At 38.2% G+C, this 22,260-nt stretch overlaps 1 protein-coding gene across 1 annotated transcript in view; it reads left to right on the top strand.

Moving 5' to 3' along the window:
* LOC147034445 (extracellular calcium-sensing receptor-like) overlaps positions 1-22,260 on the top strand; it is a 109,251-nt gene that overhangs the window by 13,182 nt on the left and 73,809 nt on the right. Inside the window, exons 2-3 of the mRNA XM_085883550.1 lie at positions 5,410-5,701; positions 9,262-9,348. Of these exons, the coding sequence (XP_085739676.1) occupies positions 5,410-5,701; positions 9,262-9,348 (379 nt within the window). The remainder of the gene's footprint in view (positions 1-5,409; positions 5,702-9,261; positions 9,349-22,260) is intronic.

Raw genomic sequence — 22,260 nt, forward strand, 5'->3', positions numbered from 1 at the left:
GTTCAAGCTGGGACAAACTAACCCCTGTTAGTCTACAGTGCAAAAAAACCAGTCGGGGTTCGATGGAGAGAGCATAAAGCAACCCAGAAAGAGGGCAACCTTGTCTCATTCCCCTGTTAACAGACAAAGGTGCAACAAGTTCATTGTTTATCTTAAGCACACTATAAATATTATTGTATAGTATTTTAATATAAGAGATGAAGGTTGAACCAAGTCCAAACCGCTCAAGTACTTCAAAAAGGTACCGATGGTCAACACGGTCAAAGGCTTTCTCCTGATCAAGTAGAAGAAGTCCTAAATATTTAGGGCTTTCCTTGCACAGTTCAATGATGTCTCTCACAAGGGAGATGTTGTCATAGATGGAACGTTTTGGGACACAGTAACATTGGTCTTCTTTCAACAACGAGGATAAATAAGGAGTAAGTCGCGATGCCAGGGCTTTTGAAAATATCTTATAGTCCGTACATAACAGGGAGATAGGACGCCAATTTTCAATACTCAGCATGTCTCCCTTTTTTGGGATGAGGGTAAGAAGAGCTCGCCGGCAACTCCGAGCTAGCTCTCCAAGCTGGCAGCTTGCGTTCAAGGTGTTAATGAGTTCTGGACCCAATAAGTGCCAAAACTTCTTGTAAAATTCGGTTGTAAGTCCATCCAATCCAGGTGCTTTCCCAATGGCAAGGCCGTGCAGGGCAGTGCCAAGTTCATCCAAAGTAATGGGTCTTTCCAGTTGGGAACGCCCATCTTCCCACAACACTGGCAGGCCTTCGGAGATAGAGGCGACACTGACAGGATTTATTTGTTCCATTGAATATATTTTCGAAAAGTATTCCTTCACGAAAAGTTTGATTTCTGATTGTGTAAAGGTAATGGATGAGTCTGCTAATCGCAGCTGAGAATGCTGTTTACTGGGAAGACGTTTCTCTGAGGAAAAGAAATACTTGGTTGGTACGTCTGCCTCATTCAGGTGCCGCACCCTCATCCGAACTAAGGCACCACGTGCATTCCTCTCGGTTATTTCCTTTAATAAGGACTGTTTCTCAGTTAAGGTTTTTTGTGTGTTGCTATTATTTTGTCCGATGACCCGTTGGAGTTGTAAAATCTCGAACTGTAATATTTTCTTAACTTCATGGTCAGCCCTTGTTGAGAAAAAACGATACTGTTGACAGAACCCTTTAATTTGGGTTTTTACTAAATCCCACCATATCAACGGGTTCACGGAACAGCTTAACTTCTGTTCTAGGAGAGCCGGCCAGAAGGATTCAAAGGCCTGAATGAAGTTGAGGTTTTCTAGTAAACTGTTATTGAATTTCCAATGAGAGCTCCCTGGACATGGTTTAGAGAGTTGAATAAAGACTCGAGCTAGGGAATGGTCGGAGAAACCAGAAGGCACGATATCGGATTTATAAACTCCATGTAATAAATGAGAATTTACATAGATGCGATCAAGCCTCACAAGTGAGATGTGGTTGTTTAAACAACAACACCATGTATAAGACTGATCAGAAGGGTGCTGCACGCGCCAAATATCATGAAGATTATATTTTGCAATGATGTTTGCAAAACGTTCTGCGGTACATGGTTGGGGTTCCGGTCACATGAAGCATTAGCAGTACAGTTAAAATCGCCACCAATAATTAGACAAGTCTGCAAATCCAGTGTTTGCAGGAATTTTCTCAGTTCGGCAAAAAAGGAGATCCGCTCATCATTTTTGCTTGGAGAGTACACATTGAGAATTGTGAACTTGATCTGATTGATCGAGAAGGTCACGGAGGCAAGGTGTCCATCAATAATACTCATAAATTTAAGGCAGGACGGATGGAAATGTTTCCCGAAGACAAACGTGATGCCTGCCTTCGACGTGGAGTTGTTACTGAAGAAACATTCCTTGTCCATAAATAGTCGCCACTGAGCCTGAACAGATCAGACAGCATGGGTCTCTTGTAACAAAGCTATGTCGAGACCGTTGACCTCTACCAACTGTTTAATTTGGACCTTGCGGAGCGGACTCCCACCATCATTAACATTTAATGTTCCAATATTGAAACTGGCCATGAGGAAAATAATAGCTTCTAAGAATAAGATCAGAAGCGGGATCATTGATTCGGATCCCTTTTCGCCTTGGCAATCAGTTTTTTTAAGCGGAGACAGTGTGTCTGGTGGAAACCGAATAAGTCAGGCTTACGTACGATAGCCTGAGCACACTCGAGGAAGGACGGTAGATCTGGAAAGTATTCCGTCAGGTTTATATTGCGTTTCCTGTATGTATTTTGTAAGAAGAGTCTTATTTGTTCGGGGGGGGGGCGGGGGGGTAGGACCTTGACTGGTCGGCTTCTCCACCGTTTCCACTTGACTGTTGCTGTTTGCTTCCTCCAGGTCAGATTCGTCAGAGTCGGTTTTAGTTTCCGAGTCACACAAGTTTGTACTGTCCTGCATATCGATACTGTCGTCAGTATTGATACACGGATCTGTACTGGTTACCAGGTCTATGTGCTCTTCCATTGTGGGAACATCTCCTGGTGAAGTAATGGAAATAATCGGGGGAGTTGATGAAACAGAAACACCATCAGTGGATGTAGCGATATCGCTTCCCTCAAATGTAACAGTGTTATCGACCTCCAACGGTGTGGAGGTATACAGTACTTTGGGGGTCTCTCGTAAAACATCCATTTTAACATTTCCTGTGTTTCCAGCTTCACCACGTGATGGACTGGGAGCAGTAACAGGGTTAACATTTGTTTCACTATTTCCCACTGACAAGGATTTAGGGTTAACATTTGTTTCACTAATTCCTACTGACAAGGATTCAGGGTTAATATTTACCAAAGTGACAGCAGGTTCATCACAAGTGGTCTGTGTATCACCGTCAATGGACTTTCCAATAGGAGAGTTTTTAACGAGTGAAACAGTTTTTTTCACTGCAATAACAGGTAAAGTGGTCTCTGTAAGGGAGACGTCTCTGTCCTCACCGGCAAGTAGGCTGAACTTGTTGGTCGTAGGTACCGGGGTCCGGGTCCATTCCGGGTCCATACCGGGTAAGCCTTGTAGAGTGACGTCAGTCACAACTGCAGGAACATTACCGACAGATTCCTCGTTTGTAAATGCTCCTTTCTTCTAGGTTAAACGACCATCAGGTAAAGTCTTTCTCTTCCTTGATGGAACGACGGTGAAACCATCCCAAACATTCCTTTTGCTGTTTAGACTATCGGGCTGAGAAGACTGGGCCTTATTACCGGACACGGGATTCACTTCCTTCACATTCGATGAAGAGAAGAAGAAGAAGAAGAAGAAGAAGAAGAAGAAGATGTATTCTTGTTGACGATGTTTGTTTCATCGTTCGACGAGGTTGACTTTGGGCAAGATCGTTTCAAGTGTCCGAAATTACCACATTCGAAACATTTCAGGGTGTCAGTGGTTACGTAGACTTGGTAATCGTGATTATCAATTTTGAGTTTTAAAACGATATTCAAGGTTCTTTCAGCGTTAGAGGGAGGAAGCACCACATAAGCTTGTCTCGAAAAAGACATCACATGCTTCGTCCGATCGTCCTGGCTACGTAAAGGTAATATGGTGAATTGAGAAACCACAGAACCATAACGAGATCCTTCGGAGATCAGCGTCTGATTCCTCAGGAAAGGAGGAGCGTTCGAGATCATGACTGTCACGGCCGGTGTGTCCAGAGAGGAGACGAGCACAAAATGTCCGTCATCTGTTGATAGTCTGGTAGATACGATTTCGTGAACCAGTTCTGTCTCAGACACGAAGATAACCACACGTTTGTTCATTCGTGAGGCTGCACGAACTTTGTGAGTACCGACGATGTTTCCCGTAGCGATAACGAGATCCTCGACGCTGACGTCGTCGGGCGGGACACAGACGACGCCATGTTTTCGTGTTAATGCTTCAAATGCCGAATAACGGGAATACAAAGTCATGTTTAGGAAGGGGGAGGAGGGGCGATTGCTCTCGTGCAGTAATTAAATACGAGCAGAGACAGGGTTCCAAAGGAAATAAACACAGCTACAGTGAGAAAAAAAAACGATCAGTTGAAGGGCCGGGATGGGCCGCCAACTAAAAGCTATCCACACGAAGCTGTGGGCTCTTTCTCTCTCTATCTCTGGGAAAATGTATGTGAGGAGAGAACAGGGGAAAGGGGAGGGAAGGGGAAGAGATGAACCGAAGGGCAAACCGTGAAATAACAAAGACAGATGGGCGGGTGGGGTGGGGTGACAACGGCGCGAGGGAAGGCCGGAGCGCGAGGTCTAACGAAGAGGGGAGGGAAGAGGGGAGGGTGGGAGCACAAATAACGATGCGTAGAAGGAAACAAAGGAAGGGAGGTGAAAAACGATGTGAAAGGGGATAGAAAGATGCAAAAACAGGGCAGATCACAGCTCACCAAGACCACTCAACCGCCATGACACTCCACTCGACTCACCAACAGCCAGCAGGGAGAGAGAGAGAGACAGAGACAGAGACAGAGAGAGAGAGTGAGAGAGTGAGAGAGTGAGAGAGTGAGAGAGTGAGAGAGTGAGAGAGTGAGAGAGAGAGAGAGAGAGAGAGAGAGAGAGAGAGAGAGAGAGAGAGAGAGAGAGAGAGAGAGAGAGAGAGAGAGAGAGAGAGAGTGAGTAATTTGTGCCTTAGTGATTGAAATATTCTCACTTGAAATAAATACCGAAATGATTTGTTGTCATAAATCATTGAGTTATGCACATCTTTACCCTACGCACATGAAGCAAAAAGTGGAATTAATCAATTGGTTCAATTTGTTTGTCTGTCTATATGTCCGCAAACGTCAGTTTATGATCGAGAAACATCTTAATTTCAATTGAATGTTTTACTTTGAATATGAATCGGAAAACAAACTTGTTGTTTAACAGTAATTTGGTTCTGAATTTGTTCCGATTGTGTATGCACAGAGAGGAGTAGGATAATTTTGCATGGCTGTTTCTGCCTGTCTGGGAGTCAAACATAAGTCTTCCTTATCTTATAGTCAACCAAAATTGAGGATCAGTCCAAACAGAAAATTTACTATTTTCTGTGATGTCATAAAGGACACAAACAACAGGCATGGAGAATGAATGTAATGTATTAAATCAGGTGGTGTAAAAGACACTGTTATGGTAAAAGACACTGTCTTTTGTAAAAGACAAAAAAATGGTTTTTATACAACCTCCAAAATCTATTTCAGTTGAAATATATACTTGCACTGTAGAACACAAATCACCTTATTGGCTTAATTCAAAACCGTGGACAAAATATTTGGGCATTTTACATCATCTCAACCAATCAAATCTGCCGCTTGCAGATCCCACCCATGTCCTTTCTCAAAACTGCATGGGGTAAGGTGTTCTATGAACTCTTTAGTTACTTAACGTTGTTAAATTGTTAACTTAACCCGAACTTCACTTGCAGTTTCAATGCCCGCCGACTTCGCTGGGCAATGTCAGTGGTGTTTGCTCTGGAGGAGATCAACCAACACCCAAGACTTTTACCAAACGTGACCCTGGGATACGTCATATTTAACTCTTGTTTTGGGATGTCACGGGTCGAGGACGCAATGTTGCGTTTCCTTGGGCCATCTGAAGCAAATGTGGTGAATGGTGAAGGTGATGGAAAATGTCCCTTATCTGCTGTTCTTGGATCATCTGGGTCCACACTCTCAGCTGCCATGAACCAACTGTTGGCCTTGCAATCGGTTCCACAGGTATTTATGCTTTTGTTCCGTTTTCTTGTTTGCACGTATAGGTCTATCTGTTTGTGTTAGTCTGCTGGATATTTGCTATTCATTTGCATATTTATCTATCTCTCGATCCTTATTTCCCATCGTGTTCTGGCAGTTATCTGATATACACTTGCAGGACATTGGATTAAGTTTTGATACTTGGTCCGAAGTACTTAGAACTGCTTGGCCTCACCAACAGCCATGGTCTGCTGAGTTGATCGTGCTAATGATGACCTTCAAAATCAGTCTGTTTCAGTCATGCCATGTACCAGGATCAGTATAAAGAGGAACACAAATGAAATGCAACACAAGAGAAAAGGGCATATGGGAAAAAATGAAATGAATTGTGGGACAATACAGCATACATGGCAGGGATGGCTCCAGTTCTGGGTACATGGTCCTGTACCGGATAAAGTCAGAATGTTTTTTGTTTTTTTTCATGTTACAGCTGTGGCCAGCACACCAAGGGGGAAAGCATTGAAAGGACAATGTTGTTTTTAGTTGATTCGACATTTTCCATTCGATGATGTTTGTTGGGATGGAAAGTGTTGAAGAGTTGTGTTGTGTTCTGCATCAACAATAAAGTTACAAATCCAGCTGCAGGTTGTTTTTATGATGTCACATTCGAGCACATAATTTGGATAAGGTATGCAAGTTGAAAATAAAATGTTAGTTTTCGACAAACAATGTGGTACAAACTCCATTTCCTGGGTACCGTGAAACCCTGACATTCACGGATTTGACGTTTGCGGATCCCACGTATTCGCAGTTAAAAAAGTCTGAACTGCTTCTACATTTGTGACTATGTGCTTCGCGTATTCATGGTTTTTGCGTGTGCAAAAACCATCTCTCAAAAGCCGTGCATAACACAGTTCTAAAACCATCTCCCACCATCCATGCATAAACCATCCCCCACCAGCCATAGCATGCATAACAGTTCTAAAACCATCTTTCAGATGTGCATAAACCATCTCCCAAAAGCAGCACGCATAAAACGGTTCTAAAACCATCTCCCACCAACTGTGCATAAAGCAGCTCTACGCACTCATTAAACCATTACCCACCACCATTGGTCACACTACCCACCCCTCCTCCATATAATATACCCACAACCCCTGCATGACTATTCATGTGCAGCATGTCCTGGGTCTCATTCTTTATTCTTGTCCTGCTGCCTTGACCTGCTGGGATTCTTCACGCTCGTGGACTTTTTTTGTACATTGTTTGATCATGGGTCCTAAATGTACGAGTAGTGCAGGAGAGGTCTGCGCTCAAGAGGCAGAAAAAAGACGAGCTTGACCTGGAAAGTGGAGCTGTTTGACTGACTATCAAGAGATGAGAATGCGGCATCTGTGGGCAGGTATTATGGCGTGAACGAATGACTTTGCGCAACATGAAGAAAAACAAGGCGATTCACGAAAGTGTCGCGGCGAGTGTAGTACCGAGCACCAAAATGGTTATCCAGGTTAGGGATGTTCACATTGAAACAATGGAGAAGGTATTAAATGTATGGTTAGATGACAATGCCCAGAAAAACGGGCCTTTAAGCAGACCTCTGATTCGTGAAAAAGTGAAGCACATGAATGATCATGTGGCTGGTGCCGGAGGCGCTGCAAACACGAGTGATGCGAGTACGAGTGGCCCCAGTCCCTTACATGCTAGCAGGAGATGGTTTGACCGCTTCAAGAAGCAGTATAGTCTCCACAATGTAAAGCTCACAGACGAGAGTGCCTCAGTGGACCACGAGGCAGCTGAAACATTCCCTGCTTAACTCGTGCAGCTTATCGAGGAGAAGGAGTATCTACCAGAGCAGGTCTTCAATGCAGATGAGACTGGCCTGTTCTGGAAGAAAATGCCCACGAGAACATTCATCACAAAGTGAGAGAGGACAGCATCTGGATTCAAGGCTGCCAAAGACCGGATATATCTTCTCCTCTGCAACAATGCCAAAGGGCACTGCATGATGAAGCCGATGATGATGATGATGTTCCCTAAATCCACATGCTCCCAAAGGCAAAAACAAGCAAACTCTACCTGCGTTTTGGAGGGCAAAAAAGAAAGGCGTGGGTCACAGCTGCCATCTTTATGGATTGGTTCCACAACTGTTTTTCCCCTCAAATAGAGAGGTACCTGGCAGTAAGGAACCTCTCCTTAAAGGTCCTCATGCTGGTGGACAACACTCCAAGCCACCAGGAGGTGCTGAAGCCTGAAGGTGGCACATCTCAATACCGAGGTCATCCTCCTGCCACCTAACACCACCTCTCTGATCCAACAACTCGACCATGGGGTAATTTCAACGTTTAAAAAAAACTTTAAACACCTTCCCAACCTTCCGTTGCATCATGGATGCGATGGAGTCCGACCCCCAATTTACCATCAAGAAATGTTGGAAGGACTTCAACATAGAGTACTGCATCAGCACCATCAAAGACTTTCTGGACGAAGTCAAAGCCTCCACCATCAACTATTGCTGGCAAAATATATGGCCTCAGGCATTCAGCAACTTCAGAGGCTTTCCCGACACCACAGAAGATAGGTGGAAAATTGCCGGGTTGGCACAGGAGATTGGAGAGGAAGGCTTCGATGATATGGAGCCAGACAAATTGGAGGAGCTAATCACTTCATATGGCGAGGATCTGACTGAGGAGGAGTTGGAAGCCATTATCAAGGTTTCTGAGGAAGATGAGGAGGAGGGCAATGAAGAGGTGGAAGAGGTAGCGAGGCCCAACCTGACAGTCAGGTTCCTGGGTGAGGTGCTGCAGGATATGAGGGCAGTAGCTGACAGGTTGCAAAATGCCGACCCACTGATGGAGCGGTACCTCAGGTTTAAAAGGAAAGAGGAAGTTGGATAATGTTTTGCAGCCATCCAGAGAGCTATACAGCAACCTGTAGCACTCAGCAATACAGCTCTCAATCACCCATTGCTTTCACTATCGCCCCTCCACCTCAACACCTTCAGCACCCTCGTCTGTATCTACTTCGGTGCACAACTCATCAGGGTCCTCACCTGTGTCCCCTTCAGCATCCTCACCTACATCCCCTTTAGTGTATGACTCATCAGTACCCTCAACTGCATCATCTTCAAAGTAGTTCACCGAGTTCACTGGATTCTAACTCACCATCATCATTATCATCGTCACATCAAAAGTTACATGCTGTGTTCATAAAATTTTAAAACTTTCCCTGATGAATCAGGAACCGCCGAGAACCTATCCCCCTTTTCCCATTGAAACAATTCCTTGACATTTGCAGATTCGACGTTCGTGGTATTTTTCAAGAACGTATTCCCCACGAATGTCAGGGTCTTAATGTATTTAATGAAACTGCCTGTTTATTCCAATCACTCAGAATCCGAGTGTCACTGACTCTGCGACTAGGGGTGTGGTTGCTTCCTTATTGTGGCGTGGTCATTTGAGTGGTCGCGACACACAAAATATGTATTGAAGTCATCATGTAGTCAGAGTCTTGGGAATTATAAACCTTTGAGACCCCCAAAGGCTGGTGATGATTTTTAAAAATCAAACTCTAATTTTGTCATTCAGGTGAGTTATTTATCATCGTGTGAGTGCCTCAGTGACAAGCAGCGTTTCCCGACATTCTTCAGGACAATCCCCAGTGATGCCTACCAGGTGAGAGGACAGATACTGATTGTACCTTTGTTTTGAATTGTTCAATGACTTACCATCGCCGAAGAATGTGAAAGTGTTAATGTATTTAATCGCATCTCTGACCTAAAAAAATTTAAAACCCCAGTATGCTATAAATGTTCGCTTTCCATCAACTATTCTTTTTTTCCAACTTCAGTGCCAACTCACCCCTCTCACACCTCACTCTCAAAGCAACCATCACACTCTTCTCCCTCCAAGTCTCCCTCTCACCTCTCTCAAAAACTCCCCCCTCACTTTTCTCCCTCAACTCTCCCCATTCACCCTTCTCTCACCATTCACCCCCTCACTCACCCTTTTCAAAGTTGCCCCCCCTCTCATCCACAAAGTTTCCTCCTTCCCCTCCCCTCTCACCTCCATCTCATCACTCCACCTCCTCAAATCCTCAACTGCCTTCTACCCCCTCTCTTGTCCCCCCTCTCCCCCAGCACCACAGAGCCTTTTCTCCTCCTCATCTGGCCCCCTCCCCTAGCTATTTTGCAATCCCCCACACTCTTTCAACAACTCTCCTTACCTCCCCCCCACCTCCCCTGTCCTACCCTCCCCTCCCCTCCCATCCCCTGCACCCAAAGCCTCCTTCACTCCCTCTTCATTAACAGTGTGGACCTCAAATATCTGGGGCCCTCGCTCAAACTTTACAGATCTTTCCATACAGGTTGCCACTGACAAACCAGACATAATCTGCCTCACAGAAACTTTCCTCTCTCAAGACATCTCTGACTCCCAAGTATCTCTCCCTGGTTACTCCCTCCTCCGGTTTGACAGATCTGAAACTTTTCCTGGTGGAGGAGTTGCTCTCTTCATCAAAGACTCTATTCTTCACTCTCCATGCCCTGCCCTCACTCCCCCACAACCCCAAGAATACCTTTGGCTACGGCTTCCCTCCACTCCCACTGCATGTTTATATGTGTACTATACCGTCCACCACACAGTGATGACTCCATCTACACCTCACTATCTGAAAACATGGACCAACTTCTATCTTCTCATCCAAACTCTCTCTTCCTCATATGTGGTGACTTAAATTGTCATTGAAGAGACTGAAGGAACTTTGCTGTTCTCCGCCTGTTCTTGCATACTTTGATGTTAACAAACCAGTCGAGATTCACTGTGATTCTAGCCAAAGTGGACTTGGTGCAGTTCTCTTACAGGACAATTGACTTGTCGCATACAGTTCCAGAAACCTTACAGAGACGGAGAAGGAGATACGGTATGCACAAATAGAGAAGGAGATGCTATCGATAGTTCATGCCTGCAAGAAGTTTCATTGTTATATATTTGGGAAACCAGTCATCATCTACAATGACCATAAGCCTCTGGAAATGATCGCCAAGAAGCCGTTGCTGTCTGCACCAATGAGACTGCAGAACATGCTACTACGATTGCAATGGTATGACCTCAACATTCAGTACAGAAAAGGGGAGGATATGCAACTTCCAGACACACTTTCTAAAGCATACCTGCCAGATACTCATTCAGAACTAGACAACTTGGAGCATCTTTCAATGCTGGGCTTTCTATCTGTCTATGACGAGAGGTTCAAAAAAAAAATCTTCAAAAAGTGACTCAGTCAGAACTCAATCATTTCCAGTCCATGATTCTTGATGAATAGCCTTGATGAACTGTATGCAACAGACCATACTGGAATTCCCGGAGTGAACTTTTGGTTATAGATGGCATCATGTACAAAGGCATGCAAATTGTCGAACCACCTACTCTGAGACTCCGCATGCTGAGCCCGATTCACGAATCACATCTTGGGATAGTCAAATGTAAGCAACGAGCTAGGGAGGTTATATTCTGGCCCTCCATGAATGTGGACATAGAGCAAACTGTCCAGAATTGTTCCAAGTGTGCAGACTATCAAACTGTCCTGCCTGCTGAGCCCCTGAAACAGACTCCAGCACCGAATTTACCTTGGAGTGACATTGGGACAGACCTATGCCAGTTTGATGCGAGGACATGCCTGATAACGGTTGACTATTACTCCAAATTCATTGAGATGGATGAAGTGAAGGATTTACGCTGCAGTACAAGTCTTGAGTGGCTAAAAGCACAGTTTAGTCGACATGGTCTACTGGAGACTGGACAGAGTGATAATGGGACTATGTACAACTCACAACTTGTGAGGAAATTTTGCAAAGATCATGGAATCATTCTTCGAATGTCCAGTCCCAGATATTCATGTTCAAATGCAGAGGTAGAGAGGGCTGTACAAACAGTAAAACGACTCTGGCGAAAATCTACAGACAAGCACCTGGCCTTGCTGGATTATCGCACAATGCCATTGGAAGACACTCGTCTATCACTGGCTCAACAACTGATGGGAAGATATCCGAGGAATACCCTTCCCATTGCCCGAGGTCTTCTAGTGCCGATAGCTTATGACCGTTATGCTGCAAAAAGGGACTTTGACCTGGAAAAAGCAAAACAGAAGTGCTACCATGATCGTCACTCACTCTAAGATCTTCCACCATGACAACAGAATGATGAAGTTAGAATGGAGCCTCCTTCGGGTTCCAAAAGGTGGATGCCAGCTGTGATTGTGAGGCAGAATTCTGAGCCATGTTCGTATGTTGTTCAGTCCCTTGAAACAGGTGACATCGCCGTAACGGTTGACATTTATGTAAGAGCACCAGTGTAGCCAATGAGGGTGTTACTCTCGATCGGTCTTTCGTTGATACTGATAACGCTTCCAGTGAGGCCCATGATGGCTCAAGCTGTTTGTCAGACATGACTGTAGATCAGACATGACATCAGACTGTAGATCTGGGTGAGCCATTCGTCAGTGTCTACAGTGTCACCCCGTCAGTGTCTACAGCTCGCTCATTTACCCCATGCGTAACTCGTACTCGAAGTAGTCGTATCAGTCGTCGCCAAACAGACTTGTGATGACCTTAACTGTAAATGTTATCTTTCTTAAGTTTGGATGTTTCCTCACACTGAATTGGATTTGATTTGTTGCAAGGTAATGTCGATTGAAGTGTTTGATCTGTTGTTTCATTTTGGGACTGAGTTGGACTTTGCAAGCTATCGATGCTTCCATTTATTTTACGATCTCTGATTCTATTTCTCTCACTGAATTGGTTTGAGTTCCGTACTATTTACTCATGAAAATAATTATCTGTTCAATGCTCTTGTCGATATTGAAGGGGAAGATGTAATATATGTTTGAAGTGCCTGCAACTCAGAAACAACTTTAGTGTTGTTGTTGCTGTTGGTTATCTGAACGGAACTAGAAAAATAAAGGACGCAAGTAGGGTGAATATACTGATTCTGGCTCACTTTTCCCCATGTAAATGAATGGGGGATTTTCAGCGATTCATATTTTTTTCCCTAAAAATAAACCCCCTTTTTATCCCAAGGTATATTTATTTGTCTCCCCCTTTTAACCTGGGGACACTTTTTTTTTCAAATAACCCATGCAATAAGATAAAGATTTGTTCAAGTACTAAAGTGGTAATATGATTTGTTAAAGGTGATTCGAAAGAAATATCTGAAACGTCTAAGCCTTGGGACACTCTTTATCAAATAACCAATGCATATTGTTTAGCTCACTCATTGAACCTATAAAGATTTGTTCATTCTCAAATTCCTTCAATAGTTTAATTTTCTTTGCACAATAATCCCCATCTAAAATATTGAAAAACAAAACATTTGAATCTTTATATTTTTTAAGATACCCCTTTTGTGCCATTACGAAATGATAAACTTCTCTTAATGCTCTTGTTTGACCACCTCCTGAGCCACATATCATTTTGAGATTATAGTAAATTGTTTTTTCATTGTTCAATTGATAACCATCAAAGTTTTCAGTCCATTCAAGGATATTCATTTTTTTCTTTACATCTTCTAACTTACTACTTTTTAAATTGATTCGCTTATTTGTTTTATTTACCTTTGTTTTAGTTATTTTTTCAATAAGACTTATTTGATATTTTTCACATTCATTGTGTTTTCCATTTATATACCAAGACTGAGATTTTCTCCACTCTTTAGTTTGATTAATACTTGGTTTGACCATTTATATATTGCGAAAAAACGCGGCGGTAGCCCTTAAAAAACCCGAACCCATCTTCCCATCGTTAAAACACAATCTATTTTATACACTCTATCATACAATATCCATATGGAACACAATCTATTCCATTATCTAAAATAAATCTCTTATCATCAAAGGCTCCTAATGCCTTTTTATTTACTTCTTCACTATATATGTTATGTTCATAACTTCTTATTGTATTAATTTTCCTATATTCTTCTTTCTTATTTATCAAACAATTATAATAATTTCTAAAAGTTATTGATTTCTTTATTACATATTTCTTTATTCCCTTTAACCTCTTATCAATCTGATCACCATACTTATAAGCATATGCCTTTGCTCTCAATCCAATAAACTCACTCATTACTTTTCCACCCAACTCATCCTTAAACTTACCAATAACCTTTTAATTCTTTTTGGAAAATAACTCACTCTTCTTGCTGAAATTACTTGTATCATATACTCCAATATTTTTTCTTCATATCTTTATAAACATCATCAGTTTTTATATCTCGGATAAAACTATCAGTGTCCATATACAACAATGAAACATTTTCGCCATACTCTTTCTTTAAGTCATTATACAAATAATCATACATCAATATCTTTGATAAATCAAGAACTGCTGTTCCAATATAAATTGGTTTATCCATTACAATACTTTCCTTTTTCATATGAATAGCAGAAAAGTTCTCTGAAAAAACCTCTTCTCTCTCAAAACTTGGTTTATTTATCAATCTCGAAGCTTCTTTCCAAGATGTTGCGAATCTAATGTTTTGCCTGTTTCTAACATTTTCCATAGTCTTTCCAAATACAGCATTATTCATTAATTTATAAAAGTCCCCTTCAAATTTTACTTTTGTATTTGCTCTCATATCTGTATTGAATTGAATATACTTTTCACCCAAGGACTTTGTTTAAATTTTAAAACTCTATGAATTTTAGCTACTCTCAATCCTTCTCTCAAAAACTGTTTTAAGCTTCTCTGATGCAAAACATATCCCTCTTTATCATAGAATGTTGTTAATAACTTTTCTGTTGATTTGCCTTTAATATTAAAACTTTTATGATAATCACTGAACCATTCTTTCTTTGGGGTTTCTTTCTCACATGCAAAAGGAAGGTCTTTATGCTTATTATGAAGATCACTCGGGTACCTCAAATCAACTTCAAAATAATAACCTTCTTCTTCGTCATTCAATTCCTCTTGAGAAGAAATAACAATATTCATCAAAGTCTTTTCATAATCCTTTTCTTCCACCCACTCTAATTTACCATAAGGCAGAGATTGAGACATTGCCCATCCATATAAATTATTAGCATCAAAATACATCAAATAATTACTATCTTTTTCACTACCATAATTTGGAAGATATTTATTATTTGCTTTAGCATATCTTTTTGAACATACTTGTGATATTCCACCTCTCTTGGACTTTTCAATCATCAAAAGCATATCAACATCACTGATTAAATCTATATCTTGTTTTGTCATTTTCAACATTGCACTCCAAGCTAAACCAGGAGCTGTGAAATAGTGGGCAGGATCTAATCCATAACAATTTTTATTTATGACAGAGTGATCTAAAAGCTTCAAACACATCAGCTAACAATAAAACATCTGTTTTTAGATATAAATCATGATATTCTCCAAGGTTCTTTATCTTAAATATTTTCCATATTTCTTGTGCGTGTTTATATTCCTTATCACTTATCTCTTCTTCATAAAGGTTATTATAGAAACTTTCTTTTGAAGGAAGTTGTGTTTCTTTAAATCTCATAAATGAATCCATATAATCATAAGGATAAATTCCCTTACTTGTAAGAATTTTCTCTTTACTTTAAATTTCATTCCTTGTTTGAATTTCCTCTCTGGTGAGAATTCCTTCTTTAATCAGAATTTCATCTTTAATCAGAATTTCCTCTTTAGTTAGAATTTCATTCATTGTTCGAATTTTCTTTATAATTAGAATTTCATCTTCAGTTAGAATTTCTTCATTAATTTCTTAATTAATTAGAATTTCCTCTTTACTTTGAATTCTCTCTTTAATCTGAATTTCCACTTTAGTGAGAATTTCCTCTTTTGGAAAGAATGAATTAAGATTTGGAAAAGAGTCCGTGGAGCTTAGATTTGATGCGAGGTAGGCTAGTGGTGTTCCCATAAACTTGTAAGAATCTAGAAACCTAATACGAGTCAAAGGTTTTGTGAATATCATTTTTGTAAATGAAATATACTTTTGACTTGTGTTTGTTATGGCAGAAATATTCCCTGGTGTTTTTGAAAGTTCATTTATAAATAGATGTGTATCATAGTTGGCACTGTTGTGAAGAAAGACTGGAATAAAAGAAGGTAATTTATAATTAAGATAACAACAGGAATGAGCGGGACCTCTATATTTACCAGTAAGATGACAATGATCCCTAACTTTAGACTCCTTAATTTCCCCCTCACAAATATGACAGATATTGTTCTTTCTAAATTCTAATTTTTCTTCTTTGGTTAATTTCATCGGTTCATTTGTTTCTTTCATTAATTTCGTGAGTCTTCTACAATCCTTTTCTAATCGTTTTACAAACTCTTGTGAAGCTTTTTTTCCACTATAATGTTCAAGTTTGTTATACTTTTCTCCAACAGATGATTTGATATAATAACAGAAACCACAAGGAATATGTTTTTGATATTTATTTGTATATGATTCTTTTGGATTAGGAGAAGCAGTATTTATCTTTTTAAGGATACATTCAAAATCAGCATATATCACAAATGGGTGCATGATAGATTTATTATAATCTTCAAAAGAAATCTTTTCACCAGGTTTAGGCATTGTAATTACAGCTGATTTATGATTACTACAATATTTTGAATGTTGTTCTAATCGTTCTTTTGTATGAAATGAATTAAGACATCGCTTACAAGGATATATTTTGTTTGCTGTTCTGAATACCTGAGAAGAGATTAATCTTGATAAATTATTGATGTATGTGTCATGTGAATTATTTCCAACACTAAAATATAAAAGATCAATGTGTGTTTCTTCATTTTGAAAGTTGTTTGAAATTTTTAATATTTGAACTTTGTTTGTATCCGTTAATCCATATACATTTATAGAAAGATTATTCTTTTTCTCAAATTTAGGAATATCTGTTAGTGGCATTGGGAATTTAAAATCTTTAATGTCCAAGGTATTCTCATATTTCATATATTGTTTTACTCTTTCTGAATTACATTTTGGTGGATGAAAGTGAGCAAGAACAGACCAGAGAAAACATTTATTATCATTGTTCTTAATATTAACAACTGCCTTCTTTAGTTTTATTTCTTTTGGTAATTCAATATAAGAAGAAGCTTTAAGAGGGTTTGATTTTAGAATGTGTATATCTAAAAAGATGATTTTTAAAAATATTGAATCCACTTCCTACCACTGTATTATCAACATCCTCCTCTTGTTTTGATAGTTCTTCATAAACCCCACAATTCAAAAAATCTTGAAATGATGTTATAAAATGAAGATCTGTTCTCATATAAGGAGTTTGTTCTTCATCTTGCCTTTTCATATTCATTTTCACTCCCATATAAAACTTTAAAGTTTTCATTTCTTTTAATGTCTTTTTAATAACTTTTTCAACATCAGGTTTCACTATTTCAATTGATTCAGCTATTGATGATGGACCGGGTTCTCCAAATTGAAAAATCCTTATTTTTATATGCCCTTTAAATGCCCCATCAGTGTTTTCAATATAATAGTCTCCCTTTACTTTAAATTGAATTTATTAAAGATGTTTATTAAATTGATTGAAGATGTTTATTATAACTTCTCTTCAAAATATCCTTTGAACAGATATCACAATGTTTTCTTTCCAACTCAAGAGGAGATATTTTATGAAATAGATTAAATGTGTGTTTGTTGGTTCGGAGGTGTTTTCTATAATGTTTATATTTGTGATTACAAACATCGCAGTATGTTGTATTCACCATATTTATATAATAAATCTTTGCTGAAACTAAAATTTTCTTGATGAAAATTTCGTTTATTTTACAGGTGAATCTGTGCTTAAAACCATTTTATCCTCCAACTTTTTCACTTAATAAATACAATGTTTCAAGACACAAAAGACAAGTTTCAATCAATCTCTTCATTTGTTAAAGATACTGAGAAATATGTCAAGGATGTAAAATTGAACAAAGATAAATATAACAACTATTGGATAAAAACAATTTTGGTAAATAATATGAGTTCTTCAATTTCCTTCAGTGGAAGGGCTTTTAGTATACCTGGTAGAACATCAATTAAAGTATCTCTAACAAAAGTTTCTCCTCTCCTTCTGGTAATATATTCAAAACTACAAAAAGCAATGAAACAAGAAAAAGTATCAAAAAACAAAAACCTTATGGATGAAGCTTTAGAAAGAAAAGATAAGACCATCTGTAATATGCAAGGAGAAATTTGTATTTTTTTCAACAACCCTAAAGATGTAAATCCTGATGAAATAAAACATGTTAATATATCATGTGAAATAGCATTTCATTCAATCGGAGTTAAGGACCATTTAAAAATCACTTTCAACATAAATAATGTTGTAGTTGAATCTGTTAATGGAAAAAATATATCAGGTGAAATGACATTTCGTTTAATAGTAGTTAACGATCATTTTAAAATTACCTTTAATATAAAAAATGTTGTCGTTGAATCTGGTAATGAAAAAAAGTATATCGATATCGATGGTAATATTATTAAATATGAGTCAATATACAACTGAAAGTGTAGATGAATTTCAGTTTAAGTAAAGTTTTACTTTATAAATATGCTAGACTTTCCTGATTCTCCATATGACAAATTTGAGAATTGTCCTGCGTGTGAAAGACGGGGATTAAACACAGAGTCAAAAGCCTATAAACAATGTATATTCTGTGATTATCTTCTTATTAATGATAATAAAAAAATATAAAAAGGAAAATAATTCTTTTAGATTTACACCAAAAATGAATTACTTTACAAGATTGATTAGAGAAATGAATGTAAAGTATGAGGGTGATAACACACCTTTCCTTACAAAGGAAGAAACTGAACATATAAGAGAAATGTTCAAAGGATTGTTGTTATATATTATTCATGGATGTAATTTTCAGGGAAATATCAACACAAGATATTGTATAAATAAAATAATGGATTATCTTGAAATTAAACCTGAACTTAGGAGAAAACATAGAGTTTATAAAAAAAGCCAATAAAAAAATTAAATAACCTGTTTTCCAAATATATAAATGAATGATTTTTTACCCATTTGGGAAAATAAGATAAAATTTAACAACCATAAAAATCTCCCAAATTCATTAAGATGTCTCATAGTTGGTTCAAGTGGATGTGGAAAAACCTGCTTACTTTTAAAGATGCTCCTCACTCCCAACTTTTTAGATTATGATAATTTAATAATTTTCACAAAGTCGAGTTTTCAACAAGAGTATCAACTACTCTCACAAGGTTTTAATGCTGGTCTTCAAAAAGAAGATATAATCGGTTTATTTAAACTTCAAAAAAACCTAAATGATTATAACATTGAAGATATAATTCAACTATTTTGTGAAACACAGAGATGTGAACAGAAATCAAATCCGATAACTTGTATTCTTAGTGATAATACGGATGATATACCGTCTCCCCAAGATTTGGATAAATCAAAAAAGAACCTCGTTATCTTTGATGATTGTGTTAGTGAGAGAAACCAAACGGTAATGGACAGCTACTACACAAGAGGGAGACATTCTTCTTGTAATTGTATTTATCTTAGTCAATCATACTTTCAACTTCCTCGTTGTTCCATCAGAAACAATGCTAATACTTTTATTTTATTCAAGTTAAATTCAATAGATATCAATAATTTTTGGAGAGATAATTGTTCTACATTATGTAGTAAAAAGAAATTTGAGGATTACATGAAGCACACGACTGAAAAATATAAATATATTGTTGTGAAACAAGATGAGATATTAAGGGATATATTTTTTGTTTTATAAACAATTACATATATAAATGACAACTATTATTGTAAATCTAGTGGGTAAATCTGCTTCTGTAAAAAAACTTTCATAAATCAAGGTTCTTGTGTAGTACAAATGAGAATATTGTAAATTTACTTAAAAAACACCCCGTGATACGCATTGTATCAACAACAACTAGAGCAATAAGACCTGGAGAAGTAAAAGGTGAAGATTATCACTATATTTCAGTGGAGGAACATATGCGATTGAGGAATGAAGGTCAAATATTTGAGGAGGTTTCTCTTGGTACAACAAAATATTCACATTGTAAGAGTGAGTTCAGGAAACTAAAATCTGGTGGTCTTGGGATATTAGAAACTAATCCAGAAGGAACGAGACAAATTATTAAACATCTGAGCGGAGTGAAGATTTTATCATTCGGTTTTGATGTTGATGAAGAAACTCAACGCAAACGTATGAAAAGCAGAGATGCAAGTATTAGTGAAGAAGAAATTACAACTCGCATTAATGTTAATAAAGAATTTGATGAAATATTTAAAGAAAAGGATTTATTTGAACACATCTACTTGAATGATGAAGAAAAGGAAAAGTTCCCTGTTGATCTTTACAATTCATTAAATGATATTTTACAATAAATAAATGGATGCAAAAGAAAGAGCAAGAAGATTTAAGGAACATCAAGAGTTGGTTTCAAAAGTTGTAAAACAACAGGAAGACATAAAGAAGAAACGCAGACAGAAACTAACGGGTGAAGAAGCATTTGAAAGAAAACAAGAGAAATTTTTTAAACCACTTTGAAAAACTTCCCAAGAAAAAAATGAAAGATGTTTCCACAGTTCCCACAGTAGAATATACTCCTAAAAAACTTCAAATGTTAAAAGATTTTGATCAAATGACGGAGGAAGAATTAGAGCATTTAGGAGAATTAAAGGTATATGATGATGAAGGTTTATTTCAACAACTGGAAGAGATTAATCGATTTCTGATTATATTGTGAATGCTCTTCAAAACAATGAATATTCAGCGGATTCAAAAACCAAAGCAGGACTCATTCCAACAGAACAACCAGCAATATTTCATCTTCTTCAAGAAAAGGTATTGATATTTAATGATGAATTAAGGTTCTTGGGTTCTGCTCAACCCCCTGTTAAACTAATTCCGAGATTAATGTTTCTTCTCACAAACGATGGAAGACAAGGTTCAACTGTGAGGGATGAATCAAAGTATATTGATAAACCATTGGATATGAAAAATAATTATGATAGAGTATATATTGATCTGCTGAACACTCTAAATTATAGGGTTAGTATTTCTAGTAAAAGTAGGAAAAATGAGAAGGAGAAACACATTATTCAGGCTTGAAGTATCCTTGGTTCAGGTATTAGTTTTCTTCCAAATGACCCATCGCAATTAGTTAATAGACTGTTATTGTTGTTAGGTAGTAAGAAGGCTGGAAATAACATTTGTTTTAATGAAGCATCAGCCATTTTAGTCCAGTTGATGAACATGAAAATAATTAATAAATCTCAATATAAAGACATTTTATCTCATATTAAATAAGATGAGAAGCACAATCCTGAGTTTTAATTTCACAACAAGCGACCACACATCTTCATTCCCATACCCACTACAACTTGACCCAACAAAAGAATATCCATCCATCCATCGGGACCATACTCCATGCAGAGCGTTGGTGCTGCCTAAGCAGTCTCCTTGGCTATTGGACACAATCCTGGACGGGTCGCCACTCCGACACAGTATACCAGCATGCTGGTACTCATTTTGCCGACCTCGGAAGGATGACAGGCAGAGTCAACCCCACCTGGTATGAATTCAACAGTGGAGTGGGGTTTGAACTCAGGATCAGAGGATTAACAAAAGAATATGAGGCATCTTTATTGTCCATGGAAACTTATAATACCTTATTTAATATAACTGATAAAAATGACAAGTTTAGTTATAATCCCGGAAGTGGATACAAAACGATAACAGTCTCACCATATGAGATTTCTCAAATATCTTCCGAAATTGCTCGTCTTATGAAAGAACAGGGTGATGAACCAAAAAATATTATTATAAACATTCAAAAACATACTTCAAAATCAACGATTAAAGTTAAAAATAACTACAAGGTTGATTTCACAATTGATAATTCATTTAGAGAGTTATTGGGTTTCTCCTCAAAAAAGATTGAAACTAATGGGACGTTTTACAGTGATAATGTCATTCAAATATCCTCAGGAATAAATTCGGTGTTAATTCACTGTGATTTGATTGATGGTGCTTATAATGATGGAAAAAAAAATACAATATTTTCATTCAGTGCATACTCAACCCCAATTGGTTATAAATTCAATATGGAACCCAAAAATTTGGTTTATCTTCCTCTGTCAGGAAAAACCATACACAGAGTAAATTTCAGGATAACCGACCAAGATAATCGTATGATTTCTTTTAATGGAGAAGTTATATCCATCAGAATTCACCTACATGAAGTTTTCCAAGAAATAAATACGATGGTTATTGTGAGGAAACACGAGTTGGGAAAATATAAAATAATTACAGGGGATGGGATGTTCCTTTCCCCATACTACAAGGGTGAAGGTATGTATCTTGGTAGAGGATACTATAAACCTAAGAGACAAAGGGGTGTTGTACATCAATTTAGAGGAGATAGGATAATTGATACTCTAATGGGTATTGGTTCAACTATTCTTAAACATAAAGATCTAATTGGTTCAACTGCTTCTGCTGTGGGAAATGTAGCAGGTGCTGTAAAGAGCATAAAAGATGCCCAGAAGGAATCTCATAAATTACAAGCAATAAAAGAAAT

Source organism: Eptatretus burgeri, chromosome 1, assembly GCF_056783735.1.
Source record: "Eptatretus burgeri isolate ZD-2024b chromosome 1, Ebu_testis_v1, whole genome shotgun sequence".
Taxonomy (NCBI): Eukaryota; Metazoa; Chordata; class Myxini; order Myxiniformes; family Myxinidae; genus Eptatretus; species Eptatretus burgeri.